The following is a 21,351-nucleotide window of genomic DNA, read 5'->3' on the forward strand; positions in this document are numbered from 1 at the left end:
TGAGTGGCTAATATTGTATCTTTGTTTAAGAAGGGATGTAAGGATAAGTCTGGAAACTATAGATCTGTAAATCTGACTTTGGTGGTGGGTAGGTTGTCGAAAGATAGGAAGTATGGGCATTTGGAGAGGCAAGGAATGACTACGGATAGTCAACATGGTTTTGTGTGAGGAAAAGCATGTTTCACAAACTTGATTAATCTTTCTGAGGAAGTAACCAAGAAGGTTGACGAGGGCAGAATGGTAGACATTGTTTATTTAAACTTTAGTAAAATCTTTGACAAGATTCCACATGGTAGACTAATTAGTAAAGTTAGCCTACATGGGATTCAGGGTGAGCTTGCCAAATGGATACTAAATTGGTTTAATGATGTTGGAGGATTGTTTTTCAGACTGGAGACCTGCGACTAGCGGTGTTCTACAAGGATCGGTGCTGGGTCCACTTTTGCTTGTCATTTATGAAACTGATTTACATGAGAATATGGAAGGCATGATGAGTAAGTTTGCAGATAACACCAAGATTGGTGGTATCGTGGACAATGAAGAAGGTTATCTGATATTACAAAGAGATCTTGATCAATTGGGTCAATGGGCTGAAGAGCGGCAAATGGAGTTTGATTTGGATAAATGTGAGGTATTACGTTTTGGTAAAATGAATAAAGGCAAGACTTAAAGAATTAAAAGTAGGGCCTTGATAAGTGTTGTAGAACAGAGAGATCTAAGGCCTCAGCTACATAATTCTTTGAAGTTTGCATCACATATAGATGAGGTGATTTAGAAGGCATTTAGCATGCTTGCCTTCATTGCACAGGCCTTTGAGTATAGGAATTGGGACATTATGTTGAGGTTGTACAGGATGTTGATGAGGCCTCCTCTGGAATACTGTGTCCAGTTCTGGTCTCCCTGTTATAGGAAAAATATTATCAAGTTGGAGAGGGTTCAGAAGAGATTTACTAGGCTGTTGCCAGGAATGGAGAGTTTGTGTTATAAGGCGAGACTGGATTGGCTGGAATTTTATTCACTGGAGCATTGGAGGTCGAGGGAGGTGACCATATGGAGGTGTTTAAAATAATGAGGGAGATAGAGAGGACTGCAGATGCTTGAGATTTAAAGCGTGGTGCTGGAAAAAGCATAGCAGGTCAGGCAGCATCTGAGGAGCAGAAGAGTTGATGTTTTAGGCATGTGGAGGGGGAAGGAGACTGAGAGATAATTAATGGGGTGTGGAGTTGGGACTGGGGCTGGGGGGGGAATGTAGGTGGAATGGCAATAGGTAGGAGGTGATTGTGATAGGTCAGAGAGGAGTGTGGAGTGGATAGGTGGGAAGGAAGATGGACAGGTAGGACACGTCAAGAGGGTGGTGCTGGTTTGGAGGGCTAGATCTGGTATGAGCTGGAGGGTGCGGAGATTTGGAAACTGGTGTAGTCAATGTTAACGCCGTGTGGTTGTAGGGCCCCGAGGTGGAAGATGAGGTGTTCTTACTTCAGTTGGCGGGTGGCTTTGATTTGGGAGTGGAGGAGGCTCAGGATTTGCATGTCCCTGGGGGAGTGGGAGGGGGAGTTGAAGTAGTTGGTCACAAGGCGGTGGGGTTGGTTGGCGCATGCAGACACAGATACTCTCTTAACTGCTCTGTGAGTTGGTGCTCGGTCTCCCTGATGTTCAAAGGTATACATAAGGTGAATGGCATGTGTCTTTTCCCTGGGGTGGGAGATTTCAAGGCATATTTTTAAGATGAAGGAAGAAAAGTTTAAAAAGACAAGGGGCAATTTTTTTTAACAGTGTTTCGCGTGTGGAAAGAACTTCCAGAGGGCATGGTGGAAGTGGGTACAGTTACATTTAAAAGACATTTAGGTATGTACATGAATAAGAAATGGTAAAGGAATCGTCCAGAGTTAGCCTTTACTTAGAATAGATTTATTCAGAGAGTGAAACATTATAGATAAACTTTTCCTGACTCCACTAAACTCATCTAGATTAGAGTGGTGCTGGAAAAGCAGAGCAGGTCAGGCAGCAACTGAGGAGCAGGAAAATTGACGTTTCAGCCAAAAGCCCTTCATCAGGAATAGAGGCAGGGTGCCTGCAGAGTAGAGAGATAAATGAGAGGGGGGTGGGGGTGGGGAGAAAGTAGCATAGAGTACAAAAGGTGAACTGGGGGTGGGGATTGGGGTGATAGGTCAGAGAGGAGGGTGGGGGAAGGCAGCAAAGAGTACAATGGCTGAATGGGGTTGGGGATGAAGATGATAGGTCAGAGAGGAGGGTGGAGTGGATAGGTGGAACGGAAGATAGGCAGGTAGGACAGGTCATGAGGGTGGTGCTGAGGTGGAAGGTTGGAGGTGGGGGAAGGGGAAATGAGGAAACTGGTGAAATCCACAATGATGCCATGGGGTTGAAGTGTTCCGAGGCAGAAGATGAGGCGCTTTTCCTCCATGCATCGGGTGGTGAGGGAGCGGCGGTGGAGGGATACCAGGGAGACCAGAACTGAACTCAGTATTCCAAAAGTGGCATGATCAATGTCCTGTACAGTTGCAACATGACATTCCCACTCGTATACTCAATGCACTGACCAGGCAAGCATGCCAAACACCTTCCTCACTACCCTGTCTACCTGTGACTCCAATTTCAGGGAACTATGAACCTTCATCCTAATGTATCTTTGTTTGGCAATACCCCCAGGACCTTACCATTAAGTGTATAAGACCTTTCCTGATTTGCCTTTCCAAAATGCAGCATCTCACATTTATCTAAATTAAACTCAATCAACCATGCTTTGGCCCGATCTGGTCAAGATCCCTTGTTCTCTTAGATAACCTTGTTCACTGTCCAATACATCACCGATTTCAGTGTCATATGTAAACTTACTAACCATACCACCGATGTTCACATCCAAATAATTTATATAAATTATATAAATGACCCAGCACCAATCCATGTGGCACACTGCTGGTCACAGGTCTCCAGTCTGAAAAACAATACTCCACCACACCCTCTGTCTCTTATGTTCAAACCAATTTTGAATCCAAATGGATTCCATGTGATTTAACCCCTTGTTAATCAGTTTACCATGAGGAACCTTGTCGACCACCTGCTGAAGTTCCACATAGACAACGTACACTGCTGCCTTCATCAATCCTCTTCATAATTTCTTCAGAAAATTAAATCCAGTTAGTGAGACACGATTTCTCATGCTGAAAGCCATGTTGGATTTCTCTAATCAGTCCTTGTCTTTCCAAATACTTGTTAATCCTGTCCCTCAGGATTCACTCAACAACTTGCCCACCATTTATGCTTACCGGTCTACAGTTCCCTGGCTTTTCCTTACCAACTTTCATAATGATATGGAGGTCCCGGTGTTGGACTGGGATGGACAAAGTTGAAAGTCACACAATACCAGGTTATAGTCCAGCTACATGATGAAGGAGCAGCACTCCAAAAGCTAGTACTTTCAAGTAAACCCTGTTTGACTATAACATAGTGTTGTGTGATCTTCAGCTTTCTTAAGTAATGGCACTACAACCTCTGCTCTTTTCACACCTTATCCATGGCTATTGATGGCACATATATCTCAGCAAGGGGCCCAGTTTCCCACAAAGTTCTGGTGTACACCAGACCAGGTCCCTTGTATTTATCCACATTCATGCATTTTAAGACATCCAGCACCACCACCTTCTCTAATATGGACACTTCTCAAGGAATCACTATTTATTTCTCCAAGTTCTCGAGCTTCCATATCCTACTTAATAATAAAAAACTGACTCAGAATTTTTGTTTACTATCTCACCCAGCTTCTGTAGTTCCACACGTAGACAGCCTAGTTGATCTTTAAGGAGCCCTGTTCTCTCCTTAGTTACTTTTGTCCTCAATATATCTATAGAATCTCTTTGGATTCTCCTTAAACCGATTTGTCTTGTTATTATATCACCATCCTTTCACTGCTGTTTGGTCAAACACCTGGAACTCCCTATCTAACGGCACTGTAGGTGTACCTAGATTAGATGGACAGTAGAGATTCAAGAAGTCAGCTCACCATTGCCTTTTCAGGGGTAAATAAGGATGTGCAACTAATGCTGCTCTTGCCAAGAATGCTCAGTCCCATGAAAGAATAAAAATAAACTATTAATGATAATAACAAATGCCATAAATACTTTACCTTCACATTCTTTATGTAGTTCATCACAAGCTGCTGTCTCATCAGCAAGCATGGATTCTAGCATCTGTTGGGTGGATATTTTTTCCTGAAGTTGCTCTTTCATCTCCTTTATGGTCCCATTCAAAATTTCAATTTCATTCTGTTGAAGTTAAATAGAAGTTTAAGGAACACTTGTTATGTTTGTGCTTAATACACATGTGAGTACACAAACAGATAAGTAGGAACATATTTAACTTAAATTTCAATTGATAATATTGATATTTTCAAATAAATTACCAACTGAATTTTTAAAACCACTTTGATTCAAATGTTCAACATGACACATTTATAGTGGGTGTATTTGGGTTCCAAATTACTGATCCTTTCAGTTTTCAAATGTATATAGTTACTTAAATCCTTATGATGATTTCTATAAGTAAATAGTTACCAGATAATTATTCTATAATAATAATCCCTTCTATTTGTTCAGAGAATTAGAGAAACTTATTTTAAAAATCAGATGGTAGTTATTTTCTGTCTGCCATGTCTTCCCTTGCGTTTTTCTCTGAATAGACATTCATATGTAGGGGTATGATTCCATAACTATATTGTTTTAATCAGATTAAGCAGATAAAATTAGAAGTAAAATATACAAGCTTAAACGTTAACATGATTTCATACGGGTTATCGCAAAAGCACCTGAGGATACAAAATTAAGCATCGTTAAGACAACATTTAAAGTTTACATCAACAAATAAAAAATGTTACTTTAATTTGAATTTAAGGCCATTTTATCTCTAAAATGTTACATTTTCCTAGAAGTAACAATTGCATTTCTATTAATAAGCTTTCATAAATGTGTTATGTATATATGATACCTGAATTTACTTACAAAGAAACTTTGGACAAGCATAAAAATATACTTACGTTATTTTTGTCACTGCAGAGTAGCATCCTAGTCTAATTCTGCAATTCTTCAGCATAAATTGCTTAGCAAGGCTATCTCACATGAACTTGACACTTATCTTTTATCAATTGCAGACAAACAGATTTTAAAAATTGTTCAAGTAATTTGTTACACACCTCTAGCTTAGCAAATGAAGTTACATTTATTTCACGTTTTCAAACATGCATACTTGAGTATCCTATGTACACTTCCAAAACATCTAAAAATTGCTAGCTATGTGAATGTATGTAAGCATAGACTGCAATTATCATTTAGAATATGTGGAATAATATTTCAGATATTTTGCAAGCAGCAGCCATCCATAAACAGAGCCTGAGAGATAGTAAGGAAAATATATTTTACCTGCAGTTGTTTGATTTCTGCTAACAAATGTTCTTCCTTGCTGCTGTACGCAGCTTTTTCTTCTGACAGTTGTCGTTTAAGAGCCACAATCATCTCAGCATGTTTATTAATCTCCTGTTGTAGTCTCTTAATCTGATGTTAAGAATAAAACACAGGTTTAAAAAAAATCTACTGGTTCCACAGTGGTCTTGCAAAGAAAAATACATGTTTATAAAGCACTATTGACCAGAAGCTGACCTGGAACAGCCATATCCTGTAAATACTGTGGCAAAAGTTTGGGATTCTATGGTGAGTAACTTACTACCTGGCTCCTCAAAACCTGTCCACGTCTAAAAGGCAAAAGTCATCAGTGTAGTGGAATTTTCTCCACTTGTCTGGCTGAACATAACTCCAAGAATACCCAAGGAACTCAGTACCATTGAGGATATGGAATTTGTTTAATTGACACATTCAATACCTGTAACATGCAGCTATTCACCACTGCTGCACCGTGGCAATAGTTTCTACCATTTACAAGATGTACTGGAGCAATTTAAGCTCCTCTGATAGCATCTTCTGGCCATGTGACTGCAAACTCCTGGAAGGACAAGGGCAGTAGATATATAGGAACATCACCAGCAAGTTCTCCTCCAAGTTACATACCATCCTGACTTCTTACCATTCCTTTACTGTCATTGGATCAAAATCCTGGAACTCTCTTCTACATCACATGGACTGCAGTGGTTCAAGAATACAGATCAGCACTATCTTCTCAAAGGCAATTAGAAATGGATATCAAATGCTTGTCTAGTCTGCAACTCCTAAACCACTCTATCCACTGCTTATTCTAGAGCAAAAGTTAATTTTTTATTTCTAAGATTTCTAAACAACATATTGAAACATTGTTGTTTAGGGTTACCGAGCATATATTGAGACCAAATATCAGGCCTAAGAGTCTTCAAACCAACAGAAATTTATAAAGACTCATTATATTTGTTGAATGCCTCTTGTTGTTTTCTTAATCCCCATTTCTCCTACTTTGCATCCAAAGGCCCGATGTTGAATTTGAAGGATAGTGGGAATACCCAAATGCTGTTCTTTAAAAGTCAACGGAAAGACACATTAGAACGTCTTTAAAAACAAGGCATTTCTCAGAAATCACATGGTTCTAGTCATGCTGGTCTGAACTCAGTTCAGGGAAATAAAAACATAACTGTTTTATGATTAAGTTTTAATAGCTGCTATGTTTGAACAATGTTTGCAGGCTTAGAGTTTTTGGTGTGTAGTATGAGTTGAGGAAAGAAGGTGTTCAGTTCAAGTTGCGACAAGATTAGGGTGAAAAGATTAGGGTGAAAACTGATTTCTTTCTACAAAAGAATTTCTTAAAACGCCCAACAGCGCATGATTACTGACATGACTACAAATGCTAGAACATCAGATTGATGGACTTTGGAACATACTTTTTTTTTATCATCAAGAATAACTATCTTGGCCAGAAATGTGTTTTTCCCTTTTTCCTAAAAGGTTTGTGGATCTTTTGGGGTATTTGGAGGCATAAACATTTATACTTCCATACTGAAAACTGTGTGTTAACCAAATGTGCATTTTTGTTTCAAGTAAGTGTATGGAATGAGCTGCCAGAGGAAGTGGTGGAGACTGGTACAATTGGGTATATGAATAGGAAGGGTTTGGAGGGATATAGGCCAGGTGCTGGCAGGTGGGACTAGATTGGGTTGGGATATCTCGTCAGCATGGACAGGTTGGACCGAAGGGTCTGTTTCCATGCTGTGCATCTCTATGACTCTAAATAGATATTTTTCTGTTTATCAATGAAACCTGGTTGATGGAACTTTTCATTCTAACAAAGAAAGTACAAAGACTTCAGTACAATATGTATATTGTATGTTGCAACTTGTGGTGCAGTGGGAATACAGTGACAATGCAGTTCCCAATTCAGTTACAACACTAACTAACCATTTCAATATGACTATACACTGACATATCCTTGACAAAGTGAAAAAGTGACTATGGTCTTTCTATAAAACGCAGAACAGATGCAATTTTGCTAATTACTGCCCCATCAATCTATATTTATGCAAGGTGTTATTGATGGTGTTATCATCAATAACTGCTCTCTTATCAATAACTGATATGCTTGTGTTCTACTAAGTCCACACAGCTCCAAAGCTCATTATAGCTTTGGTCCCAAAATTTTCTGAAGAATATTGCAAGTGACCACCTGGTAAAATTCAAGTCAATGGGGATAAAGGAATGAGAAATTTCCACTGGCTTTTGTCAAAGTACCTCGTATAAAGAAAGGCCAGTGACCTGAAAAATTAACACTGTTTCTCTCCACTGGTGCTGTCCAACTTGCTGAGTATTTCCAGCATTTTCAACTTAAATGTTGACTTTCAGCAAATGCAGTACTTTGTTCTTGATAAGAAAATTGGTTGTAGTTATTGGACGCATGCCGCTCCATGTCAGAATGCTAGAACTCAATACTAAACAGCATTATGGGAGTACTTTCACTGTATGAACTACAGCAGTTCAACTCAACTCCACCTTCTCAAACTGCAACAAATACCAGTAGTTTCAATATCTCATGAAAAAATAAAAGAAAAATAGCGACCCATACTTCTGGAAGCAATTCTTCACGTTTTTTCTTCAAGGTTTTCATACGCATACTCAAATGGGTTAGGTTATTCAATCTCAAGATATTGCTGTATGATCCTCAACGCATTATCCTGGGTTCAATAATCCTTAGCTGCCAACAACAACCATTCCTTCACATAAGGTTAGGAATGGGGATGCTCATCAGTTATGAATCCACGGTATTCAGTTCAGTTTAATTCACAGTTCTTCAGGTAATGGAGTGGTCCTTTCATGCATGCAACAAAATCTAAATAATATTCAAGTCAAATAAGTGGTAATAATATTGCACCACAAATGCCAGACAATGATTCATCTCCAATAAGAAAGTGCCAAAACTCTTTTTCTTGACATTAAACATCATCACCATCATCCAAATTCTAATGTAACAGCATTAGGGTTATTACTCATTAGAAACATAACTGTAATAGCTTCATGAATGTTGACGCTGGGATTGAGTATTCTGCAGCAGTTGACTCCTCTATGGACTCCTCAAAATCTTTTCATCACCCTCAATAAGACCAGGTCAGGTGGACAATGGAATTTCCTCCACTTGTCTGGCTGAGAGTAGCTCCACCATTACTTGCAATCTGTATCATGTACAAGATATATTGCAATAACTCACTAAAGCTTCTTCTAAACCTCCTAAAGCAATTATCTCTACTACATAGAAGTATAAAGATAGCAGACACTCCCATGCCCATTTCCAAGTGCCACACTTCATAAGTCAGAAATATATCACCATTCTGCATTGTTGTTCATTAGATTAGATACCCTACAGTGTGGAAGTAGGCCCTTCAGCCCAAGAGGTCCATATCAATCATCCGAAGCGTAACCCACCCAGACCCTTTCACCTACATTTACCCCTGACTAATGAACCTAACATTATGGGCAATTTAGCATGGCCAATTCACCTGACCTGCACATCTTTGGACTGTAGGAGGAAATTGGTGCACCCGGAGGAAACCCACGCAGACATGGAGAGAATGTGCAAACTCCACACAGATAGTTGCCCAAGGCTGGAATCAGGCCCGGGTCCCTGTCACTGTGAGGCAGCAGTGCGAACCACTGAGCCACTGTGCCACCCCATGTCAGAATGCTTGAACTCAATACTAAACAGCATTATGGGAGTACTTTCACCATATGAACTACAGCAGTTCAACTCAACTCCACCTTCTCAAACTGCAACAAATACCAGAAGTCTCTATATCTCATGAATAAATAAAAGAAAAATAGCGACCCATACTTCTGGAAGCAATTCTTCACGTTTCTTCTTCAAGGTTTTCATACGCATACTCAAATGGGTTAGGTAATCCTCGGTAGTTGCTTTGATGTGCATAATATCCTTTGATATCTGTTCCCTTTTATGTCGGAGGGCTTCTCTATTTGTTAAACATAAAAGATAAATGTAAACGATACTTCAATAAGACATCACATTATTGCATTTTCCTTAAATTAAATAATTAAACCTACATTATTCAATTATTCCTCTCAATGTGAATTTATATACAATTATGCAGATACATCCTAATTTTTTATCCCCAAGGCGAGGCCATGGGTTGGTTTTTACCTGGTGGTTCCATCTGCCAGTGCCAAAGGAATCTGCTGTGGGGCCACCTGCTGGAAGGCAAGGAGGTTGCAGAGGGAGGAGGAAACAGAACGCAAAGGGGTTGGGAGAAGGCTGTGGAGAGGGCAGGTAAGGGCGATTGCAGATTCTGAGGGAGGGAAGGGAAGCTGCAAGGGCTGGTGAAAGATACTGCAAAGACATGACAGGCAGACTGCAGAGGGGAAGCGAGGAAGATTGCAAGAGGTGAGAAAGGGAGGATGTAAGGAGTGGGAGAAGGAGGTAGCAACGGGGTTTGGAGGCAACTGGGGGTAGTGAGGAAAAGGACGGGCAACAAGGACAGATGGTGAAGGAGGAGACTGAAGATGAGAGAACATAGTTTTTAAATTGTCGACAAAGTAGCGTGTAGTTAATTGGGAGTAAGGAAGGTTTGAAATCACTAAGCAAATGAATTCTTTGAAAATGACCATGGAATCTCCAAAGAGATTGCAGCTATCTGATTAATATCATTTAACTTTATGCACACATAAAGTTGTGAAACACATTAGTTGTGATCTCAATAGTCTTTGGAAAGTACATTTAGGGGAAGGTGCATTATTTGTGTGTAAAGATTTGTTTCAGTTACTCTGGGGGAAAAAAAAGGTTTTATCATAGAGTCATAGAGATGTACACCATGGAAACAGACCCTTCGGTCCAACCTGTCCATGCCGACCAGATATCCCAACCCAATCTAGTCCCACCTGCCAGCACCCAGCCCATATCCTCCAAACCCTTCCTATTCATTAACCCAATGCCTCTTAAATGTTGCAATTGTACCAGTCCCCACCACATCCTCTGGCAGCTCATTCCATACATGTACCACCCTCGGTGTGAAAAGGTTGCCCCTTAGGTCTCTTTTATATCTTTCCCCTCTCACCCTAAACTTATGCCCTCTAGTTCTGGACTCCCCGATCCCAGGGAAAAGACTTTGCCTATTTATCCTATCCATGCTCCTCATAATTTTGTAAACCTCTGTAAGGTCACCCCTCAGCCTCCGATGCTTCAGGGAAAACAGCCCCAGCCTGTTCAGCCTCTCTCTGTAGCTCAAATCCACCAACCCTGGCAACATCCTTGTAAATCTTCACTGAACCCTTTCAAGTTTCACAACATCTTTCCGATAGGAAGGAGACCAGAATTGTATGCAATACTCCAACAGTGGCCTAACCAATGTCCTGTACAGCCGCAACATGACCTCCCAACTCCTATACTCAATACTCTGACCAATAAAGGAAAGCATATGAAACAACTTCTTCACTATCCTATCTACCTGCGACTCCACTTTCAAGGAGCTATGAACCTGCACTCCAAGGTATCTTTGTTCAGCAACACTCTCGAGGACCTTACCATTAAGTGTATAAGTCCTTCTGAGATTTGCTTTCCCAAAATGCAGCACCTCACATTTATCTGAATTAGACTCTATCTGCCACTTCTCAGTCCATTGGCCCATCTGGTCCAGATCCTGTTGTAATCTGAGGTAACCCTCTTCGCTGTCCACTACCTCCAATTTTGGTGTCATCTGCAAACTTACTAACTGTACCTCTTATGCTCGCATCCAAATCATTTATGTATATGACAAAAAGTAGAGGGCCCAGCACCGATCCTTGTGGCACTCCAATGGTCACAGGCCTCCACCACCACCCTCTGTCTTCTATCTTTGAGCCAGTTCTGTATCCAAATGGCTAGTTCTCCCTGTATTCCATGAGATCTAACCTTGCTCATCAGTCTCCCATGGGGAATCTTGCCGAACGCCTTACTGAAGTCCATATAGATCACATCTACTGCTCTGCCCTCATCAATATTCTTTGTTACTTCTTCAAAAAACTCAATCAAGTTTGTGAGACATGATTTCCCACACACAAAGCCATGTTGACTATCCCGAATCAGTCCTTGCCTTTCCAAATACATGTACATCCTGTCCCTGAGAATTCCCTCAAACAACTTGCCCACCACCAAGGTCAGCCTCACTGGTCTATAGTTCCCTGGCTTGTCCTTACCGCCCTTCTTAAACAGTGGCACCACGTTTGCCAACCTCCAGTCTTCCGGCACCTCACCTGTGACTATCGATGATACAAATATCTCAGCAAGAGGCCCAGCAATCACTTCTCTAGCTTCCCACAGAATTCTTGAGTACACCTGATCAGGTCCTGGGGATTTATCCACTTTTAACTGTTTCAAGACATCCAGCACTTCCTCCTCTGTAATCTGGACATTTTGCAAGATGTCACCATCTATATCTATATCTTCATCCTTACATCCTTACATCTATATCTTCCATATCCTTTTCCACAGTAAATACTGATGCAAAATATTCATTTAGTATCTCCCCCATTTTCTGTGGCTCCACACAAAGGCCGCATTGCTCTTCTTTGAGGGGCCCTATTCTCTCCCAAGTTACCGTTTTGTCCTTAACATATTTGTAAAAACCCTTTGGATTCTCCTTAATTCTATTTGCCAAAGCTATCTCATGTCCCCGTTTTGCCCTCCTGATTTCCCTCTTAAGTATACTCCTACCTTCTTTATACTCTAAGGATTCACTCGATCTATCCTGTCTATACCTGACATATGCTTCCTTCTTTTTCTTAACCAAACCCTCAACTTCTTTAGTCATCCAACATTCCCTACACCTACCAGCCTTCCCTTTCACCCTGACAGGAATATACTTTCTCTGGATTCTTGTTGTCTCATTTCTGAAGGCTTCCCATTTTCTAGCCGTCCCTTTACCTGTGAACATCTGCCTCCAATCAGCTTTCGAAAGTTCTCACCTAATACCATCAAAATTGGTCTTTCTCCAATTTAGAACTTCAACTTTTAGATCTGGTCGATCCTTTTCCATCATTATTTTAAAAAGAATAGAATTATGGTCGCTGGCCCCAAAGTGCTCCCCCACTGACACCTCAGTCACCTGCCCTGCCTTATTTCCCAAGTGTAGGTCATGTTTTGCACCTTCTCTAGTAGGTACATCCACATACTGAATCAGAAACTTGTCTTGTACACACTTAAGAAATTCCTCTCCACCTAAACCTTTAACATTATGGCAGTCCCAGTCGATGTTTGGAAAGTTAAAATCCCCTACCATAACTACCCTATTATTCTTACAGATAGCTGAGATCTCCTTACAAGTTTGTTTCTCAATTTCCCTCTGACTACTGGGGGTCTATAATACAATCCCAATAAGGTGATCATCCCTTTCTTATTTCTCAGTTCCATCCATATAACTTCCCTGGATATATTTCCGGGAATATCCTCCCTCAGCACAGTTGTAATGCTATCCCTTATCAAAAATACCACTCCCCCTCCTCTCTTGCCTCCCTTTCTATCCTTCCTATAGCATTTGTATCCTGGAACATTAAGCTGCCAGTCCTGTCCATCCCTGAGCCATGTTTCCATAATTGCTATGATACCCCAGTCCCATGTTCCTAACCATGCCCTGAGTTCATCTGCCTTCCCTGTTAGGCCCCTTGCATTGAAATAAATGCAGTTTAATTTATTAGTCCTACCTTGTCCCTGCCTGCCCTGACTGTTTGACTCACTTCTGTTCTCAGCTGTACCTGTCTCAGATCGATCTCTTTCCTCACTATCTCCCTGGGTCCCAACCTCTATCTCCCTGGGTGTCTGTGAGTCTGTGGTAGCTCTACCTGGTCTATAATTTTTCATTGAGGTTTCTCCTCACCACCCTCCACCTGCCCTGCTCATCTGTCTGTTTCCGCCTCCTCCTCCTCCAGCGACTCCAGTATTCTCAAGTGTAGGTGGAGTCTGAGATCCCTCCCTGCAGTGTCCTCCTGTCCTTTTTCAGCAGCTTGCCCTCCTTCTGACTGACCATTTCCTCAGTTGCTTTATCGAAGGGTGGTACCTTACTGTCCTTTTGGGAACCACCGTTTGCAGTGCTGCTTCTCGACATTCGAGGGTACATGGCCCCCATCTTGGGCAGGAGTTGTACAGTTGACCTGCAGCACATTTTGCAGCACTCGGTTTCCTTACATTTTGTAGTCAGGTGTCCCTCCTGTTTGCAATTTCTGCAGTCAGTGGCCATGTGTCCTAATCTCCTGCTGGTTCAGCATGCTCTGGGCTGCCTGAAGACCAGAAATAACCATGACTCTCTCCAATTGTGAAGGTGGAAGGTGAGTGAAGGATGTTCTCACTAGTGGCCACCTTCAGGGTCACCTTGACTCGGCACTTGCTGGTCCATATTCCAAAAGGATCTTAAACGTCGGTGCTACCTCCTTCCAGCTGAACATACCTTCCCAGAAAGGTGAGGACCTCAGCCATCAGAACATGGGAGTTGTACTTATAGATTGTAACAACACAGCTTCACTGTACTGGGAGGATTAACAGAGATGTCACAGACAGGATACAAAGGAGGCCCTCACCCCTGTTTACTTCCATCACCTTCAGGAGAAGATGTCTGCATTGCTTTACACTCCAGATGGTTATGTTGAATTATTTCCTGCTTGCAATAAATAATTTCTTTTTATTTCAAAAATATACTTTATTTATAAAGTTATTTGGATCTCTTTACAATTGGTCATGCCATTCTTGTGCACACATTACATTGCTTTACATACAGACATCGACATTTATTTTCCCTATATACAAGTCTGTACATTTACTATCCAGCTCTTCTGCTGAGGTGTGAGTGGAGCCCAAATGACTGAGTGGCCCCCCGTTCTTTGGCTGGCAGATGTTACACGGTGGTCTTTCAGCACTGCGCCTTGGTGGCAGCTTCCCCAAGCTTCAATGCGTTCCTCAATACGTAGTCCTGAACCTTGGAATGTGCCAGTCTGCAACACTCAGTCGGGGTCAACTCCTTCAGCTGGAAGATCAACAGGTTTCAGACTGCCCAAAGAGCGTCTTTCACCGAGTTGATGATCCTCCAGGCACAGTTGATGATCGTCTTGGTGTGCATCCCGGGGAACAGACCGAACAGCATGGAATCCCGCGTCACGGAGCTGCTCGGGACGAACCTCGACAAACACCACTGCATTCCTCTCCAGACTTCTTCTGCATAGGCACATTCCAGAAGGAGGTGTGTGACAGTCTCGCTCCCCCCTGCAGCCGCTTCGAGGGCAGCGTGCGATGCAGCAGAGAGTCCGGGCGTGCATAAAGGATCTCACGGGCAGAGCCCTTCTCACCACCAGCCAAGCCGTGTCTTGGTGCTTGTTGGAGAGTTCTGGCGATGAGGCATTCTGCCAAATGGCTTTGACAGTCTGCTCAGGGAACCTCTCAATTGGGTCCGCCCTCTCCTTTTCCTGAAGGATCTCAAGGGCACTACACGCTGACCACTTCCTGATGAACTTGTGGTCAAAGGTGTTTTTCTTCATAAACTTCTCCATGAAGGACAGGTGATAGGGAACAGTCCAACTACTCGGAGAGTTCTGCGGCAGCGAGGCCAGGCCCATCCTTCGCAACACCGGGGACAGGTAGAACCTCAGTACGTAATGACACTTGGTGCTTGCGTACCGGGGATCCACACACAGCTTGATGCAGCCACACACAAAGGTGGCCATCAGGGTGAGGGTGACATTGGGCGTGTTTTTTCCCCCGTTACCCAGATGTTTAAACATTGAGTCCCTTTGGACCTGGTCCATCTTTGATCTCCATATAAAATTGAAGATGATCCAGATGACTGCAGTGGCACAGGTTCTGGGAATAGGCCAGACCTGTGCCACATATAACAGCAATGACAGTGCCTCACACCTAATGATCAGGATTTTTCCCGTGATGGAGAGCAACCGTAGTCTTCATCTGCCCAGTTTCTGCCTCACTTTGCTGATACGCTCCTCCAAAGACTTGGTGCACGCCCCAGCCCCTCCAAACCAAATACCCAGCAACTTCAGGTGGTCAGTCCTGAGGGCAAAAGGCATCGAGGATTGGTCAGCCCAGTTCCTGAAGAGCATGGCCTCGCTCTTGCCTTGGTTTACCTTGGCTCCCGAGGCCCATTCGAACTGGTCACAGATGCACATGAGTCTGTACACGGATAGCGGATCCGAGCAGAAAACGGTGATGTCATCCATGTACAGAGAGGCCTTCACTTGTAGGCCCCCGCTGCCAGGAATAGTCGCCCCTCTAAGGCTCGCATCCTTCCTGATGGACTCGGCAAATGGCTCTATGCCGCACACAAACAAGGCAGGAGAGAGAGGGCAGCCCTGCCTGCCTCCAGATCTGACTGGGAAGCTATCTGATTCCCACCCATTGATTGAGACTGCACTGATAATGTTGGTGTAGAGCAGACTGATCCAATTGCAGATTCCCTCCCCAAAGCCCATTTTGGAGAGAACATCTCTCATTTACTTGTGTGATACCCTGTCAAAGACTTTCTCCTGGTCCAGGCTGATCAGGCAGGTGTCCAACCCTCTGTCCTGCACGTAAGCAATCGTATCCCTGAGGATTGTGAGACTCTCAGTGATCTTCCTGCCCGGTACAGCACAGGTTTGGTCAGGGTGGATCACCGACCCCAGAGCAGACCTGACCCGGTTGGCGATAACCTTTGACAAAATTTTGTAATCAGCATTTAAAAGTGAGATTGGTCTCCAATGTCTGAGTTCCTCCCTCTCCCCCTTCCGCTTGTAGATGAGGGTGATGATGCCTTTCCTTATGGATTCACTCATGGTACCTGCCCGAAGCATACTGACATACACCTCCAGCAGGTCCTGGTCAATCAAGTCCCACAGAGCAGAGGAATAAATAATATCTGCCACTTGGCGTCCATAGCAGTCTAGGCCAATTCTCTTCATGAAGGTCTGATCGACTGGCATACCTTCCTCCACTTTGTACACAGTCACCCTGACTGCATACCAACACCTGTCTGCATACTGACACCCTGTCTACATACTGACACCCTGTCTGCATACTGACACCCTGTCTACATACTGACACCCTGTCTACATACTGACACCCTGGCCTGGGGCTCAGGCACTTGCATTGGACCTGAAATGTTAACTCTGCTTTCTTTCTACAGATGCTGAGATCTCCCAGCAATTTCTGATTTTCTGATTTCTAGCATCTGCAGTTCTTTGGTTTATTTTGTTTAAGGTTTAGCAGAAGCTGACATGAAGATCCACCATCAGTGGCTCAGCTGAACGGATAATCCTCCAACATCCAAACATGATCCAGTGACGATCTTGAGATCCTTTAAAGACTTTCAACTCAGAAACTAGACTTGATCTGAGCCAAAAGCCGTAAGTGTAAGATATTTAATAAAAACAGTTAGTTAATTAAGGAAAACCAGCACGTGAATTCTGACTGACTGGGTGTGTATCTCTTGTCTGTTCTGTTGACTGAAGTTTTTCTTCTTTCTCTTTTCCTCTTGCTATGAGCCAGACTAATTAAGTTTCTGCTTACTAGCTCTTGCTAGCCACTACTTCAGCATTTGATCAATGGTGTTCCTGAGCTCTGACTGTCTTGACAATGCATGAACAGCAGATGAATAGTTAGATGTTTTGACGCCCATTTTTATTTGGTTTCCTAAGGCTGATGGTTAGAAGGCTAGTAACATTTTCTTTATCTCCTGATGTTCCCTGAAGTGTCAGTCACATTGAAAGGTCAGCACTTTTTTTTTTGTTCTTCAGGAAGATTTTTTTGTGGGGGTAGGTTTACATGTTTAACAAGTTTTCACATTAAGACCATTCCATATTTCCATTAACAAATCTCATCACTGTGCTGTACTTGCCCCTTATAAGAGATCACTGTCTAGTTAACTTAAAGTGTTTGATATAGGTAGCAAAATACTATTAGAAGACAGATTTTCAAAATACAATCATGAGAAATTGCTTCCAGAACTGAATTCCAATATAATGTTTACATATTTGGGCTACATATTTTAGAAAAAGTAAAGGTTTCTTCTTAAAATACTATGTTAAAAATCAAGCCAATTTAAATCATAAAACTGTGTGGAATCAAACCTAAAGCAGTTCCACTTTAAAGTACCTTTACATTTGTCCCTTAATCAAATCAGTCATAAAAGCAGTTCTTCTCCAGCATTTATTTATTTTTAAGGCCAAATGACCAGTTTAGCAGAAATGCAGCTAAAAGGCCTGTGTGTTGTGATACTGGTGACTTATTGAGCATAATTAAATAGACCATATTATCAATACTTTGCATGTTTGATCATTACATATAAATAAACTACGGCTAATTATTGAAAACTGAATTTAGTGTTAGAGCTGGAGTATTTATGTAAGCTGGACACACATTTAATTAAAGTTTAAGATACATGTGGGTGGAACGGTGCAGACCAGTCCAGACTCAGCAAAAAGAGTATTTTGGCCGACCAGATGACACAGGTATGCTCTCTTCCTGAGGTCGCCCAAATCATAGCTGTCTCTCTTCAGTCAATTTGATTCACTCTGCAATATCAAGAAATGACTGAAGGCACTAAATACAGCACAGGCTATGGACACTTGCAATATGACAGCTGTCGTATTCAGCATGTACCCCAGACCTAGCTGTGCCCCAAGGCAGATTGATAAAGGACAATTGACGTCTACTGGATAATAATGGAAAATTGTACAGAACCAGTTTTAATTCTTTCAATCTCCACTGCTGTTTTCTTTTTCTACACTACCTTTATCGTTAATTAGCTGCCCAATACTTGTTCTGACCCATCATTGTTCTTCTGCCTTCTTACTCTCCTGCTGTCAGCCCAGACTTGATTTCCCCTTAGATAAGCCCAGGGCTGTGCCTCTCTGTGTTTTCCAAGGGTCCACTGGCACACTTGTTACTGCATCCTTGCAATGGAGGCTGCTGCCCCATTCTCTTCACTTGCTGAACTTCCAGTACAATAACACTTATGTTATCTACTTTATACCTATTTTATCCTGACTTTCTCACTGTTTTTATTACCACAGTTCCCAGTGTTCCCAGTAGATGAACAATCACTGTCCTCATTTGTCTTATCCTCTCTTCTCCATCCATCTATTCTCAAGCAAATGTTCTTAAACTGACTAAAGAAGATTGCATTGATTGTAGCTTAACTTAGATGGCAATATCATGCCTCTTACTGAAACCTCCAATTTAAGTACTTTCTAATATCTACAGAGGAACCTTGATCATCTGGCATTTGATTATCTGAATATCAGAATATGCAACAAGATTGCAAGATCCCGACAGAACATAGAACATAGAAAAGTACAGCACAGAACAGACCCTTCGGCCCATGATGTTGTTCCAAGGATTATTCCTAATCTAAAATAAAATAACCTAATCTAAGCACCACTCAATTCACTGTTGTTCATTTGCTTGTCCAGCAGTCACTTAAATATCCCTAATGACTCTGTGTCCACCACCAGCGCTAACAATGCATTCCATGCATTCACAACTCTCTGCGTAAAGAACCTACCTCTGGCATCTCTTCTATACCTTCCTCCTAATATCTTAAAACTATAACCCCTCATGCTGCCCTGGGGAAAAGTCTCTGGCTATTGACTCTATCCATACCTCTCATTACCTTGTATACCTCAATCAGGTCATGCCTCTTCCTCCTTCTCTCCAGAGAGAAAAGTCTGAGCTTATTCAACCTCTCTTTGTAAGACAAGCCCTCCAGTCCAGGCAGCATCCTAGTAAACCTTCTTCGCACCCTCTCCAAAGCCTCCGTATCTTTCCTATAATATAGCAGCCAGAACTGGACACAATATTCCAAGTGTGGTTGCACCAGGGACTTGTACAGCTGCAGAAAAACCTCGCGGCTCTTAAACTCGATCCCCTGTTAATGAAAGCCAAAACACCATATGTTTTCTTAAAAACCCTATCAACTTGAGGGATCTTGGCATTTGAACACCAAGTTCCTCCACACTGCCAAGAATCCTGTCTTTAATCTTATATTCAGCTATCAAGTTCGACCTTCCAAAATGTATCAATTCGCATGTATCCAGGTTGAACTCCATCTGCCATTTCTCAGCCCAGCTCTGCATCCTGTCTATGTCACGCTGCAGCCTGCAGTAGCCCTCGATACAATTGACGGCACCTCCAACCTTTGTGTAATCGACAAATTTACTAACCCACCCCTCAACCTCCTCATCTAAGTCATTTATAAAAACTACAAAGGGCAGAGGCCTAAGGACAGAGCCCTGCGGGATATCACTCACCACTGACCTCAAGGCAGAATACCTTCCATCTACAACCACTCTCTGCCTTCTGTCAGCCAAACAATTTTGAATGCAGACAGCCTAATTTCCCTGTATCCCATAACTCCTGACTTTATCAATGAGCCTACCATGAGGAAGCTTGCAAATGCCTTGGTGAAGTCCATATAAACCACATCCACTGCTCGACCTTCGTCGACCTGTCTCATCACCTCCTCAAAGAACTCAATAAGATTTGTGAGGCATGACCTGCCTCTCACAAAGGAAAGCTGACTGCCTTTAATCATGCTATGCTTTTCCAAGTAGTCGTAAATCCTATCCCTTAGAATTCTTTCCAGAACCTTGCTGACTACAGACGGAAGACTGACTGGTCTGTAATTGCCAGGGATTTCCCTATTACCCTTCTTGAATAGAAGAACAACTTTCGCCTCCCTCCAATCCTCCGGTACAACTCCTGGAGAATGAGGAAACAAAAATCTTCGCCAATGGCTTAGCAACCTCCTTTCTCATTCCTGGAGCAGCCTCGGATAAATCTGGTCTGACCCCAGGGACTTATCAATCTTAATGTTTGCCAAAATTTCCAGCACATCAACTTCATCAATCTTAACCTATTCAAGCCGGTTTCCCAGCTCCTCAAAAAGATCCCTTTCCTCATTTAGAGCTTCCCCAATCTGCTCAGACTCCACGCACAAGTTCCCTACGCTATCCCTGATCGGCTCTACCTTCTTCCTCATCATTCTCTTAATCCTCACGTATGAGTAAAATGCCTTTGGGTTCTCCCTAATCCTTCCTCCCAAGCCTTTCTCATGCCCCTTCCTGGCTCTCTTCAGTCCATTTCTAAGCTCCCATCTAGTAAGCCTGTTATCCTCTAGGTCTGTGCTAATCCTTGCTTCCTCCACCTTACGCAAGATCCTTCCTCCTTTTGATGAGAAGCTCCTCTGTTCTCATCATCCAAGGCTCCTTAATCTTAACCCTTCTTGCCAGTCTCAGAGGAACACATTTGTGCATCATTTGCAATAACTGCTCCTTAAACATGTCTGTTGGGCCCCTTCTGTGGAACAATTGCTCCCAATCTGTACTTCCCAACTTCTGTCTGATAGTATCATAATTTCCTTTTCCCCAATTAAATATCTTCCCTTGGTAACTGCTCCTTTCCCTCTCCAAGGCTATGGTAAATTTGTGTTCACAGTCACAAAGTGTTCTCCCACCGCGAGATCTGACACCTGTCCTGGCTCATTGACGAGCACCAAATCCAAAATGGCCTCTCCCCTCATTGGTCTGTCTACACACTGAGTAAGGAAACGCTCCTCAACACACCTGACAAAGATGGCTCCATCCAAACCATCTGCACTAAGGAGGTTCCAGTCAATATTTGGAAAGTTGAAGTCACCCATAACAACAACCCTGCTACATCTGCATTTTTCCAAGATCTGCCGGCCTATGAGTTCTTCGATCTCCTTACTGCTATTAGGGAGTCTGTAGAAAACCCCCAATGAGGAGGTTGCTCTCTTACTGTTCCTAACTTCTGCCCATACTGACTCGGTAGACAAACCTTCCTCAACGACCTTCATATCTATAGCTGTGATACGCTCTCTCAATTAGCAATGCTACACCC

The 21,351-nt window shown here is 42.5% G+C and overlaps 1 protein-coding gene across 1 annotated transcript in view; it reads right to left on the reverse strand.

The window, feature by feature from the left end:
* The window catches only part of ccdc175 (coiled-coil domain containing 175), a 93,987-nt gene that overhangs the window by 9,004 nt on the left and 63,632 nt on the right, over positions 1-21,351 (reverse strand). The window contains exons 13-15 of the mRNA XM_072568847.1: positions 9,304-9,439; positions 5,430-5,561; positions 4,142-4,280 (exon numbers count right to left, since the gene is read on the reverse strand). Coding sequence (XP_072424948.1) covers positions 4,142-4,280; positions 5,430-5,561; positions 9,304-9,439 — 407 coding nt within the window. The remainder of the gene's footprint in view (positions 1-4,141; positions 4,281-5,429; positions 5,562-9,303; positions 9,440-21,351) is intronic.

Source organism: Chiloscyllium punctatum, chromosome 4 (assembly GCF_047496795.1).
Source record: "Chiloscyllium punctatum isolate Juve2018m chromosome 4, sChiPun1.3, whole genome shotgun sequence".
NCBI classification, from domain to species: domain Eukaryota; kingdom Metazoa; phylum Chordata; class Chondrichthyes; order Orectolobiformes; family Hemiscylliidae; genus Chiloscyllium; species Chiloscyllium punctatum.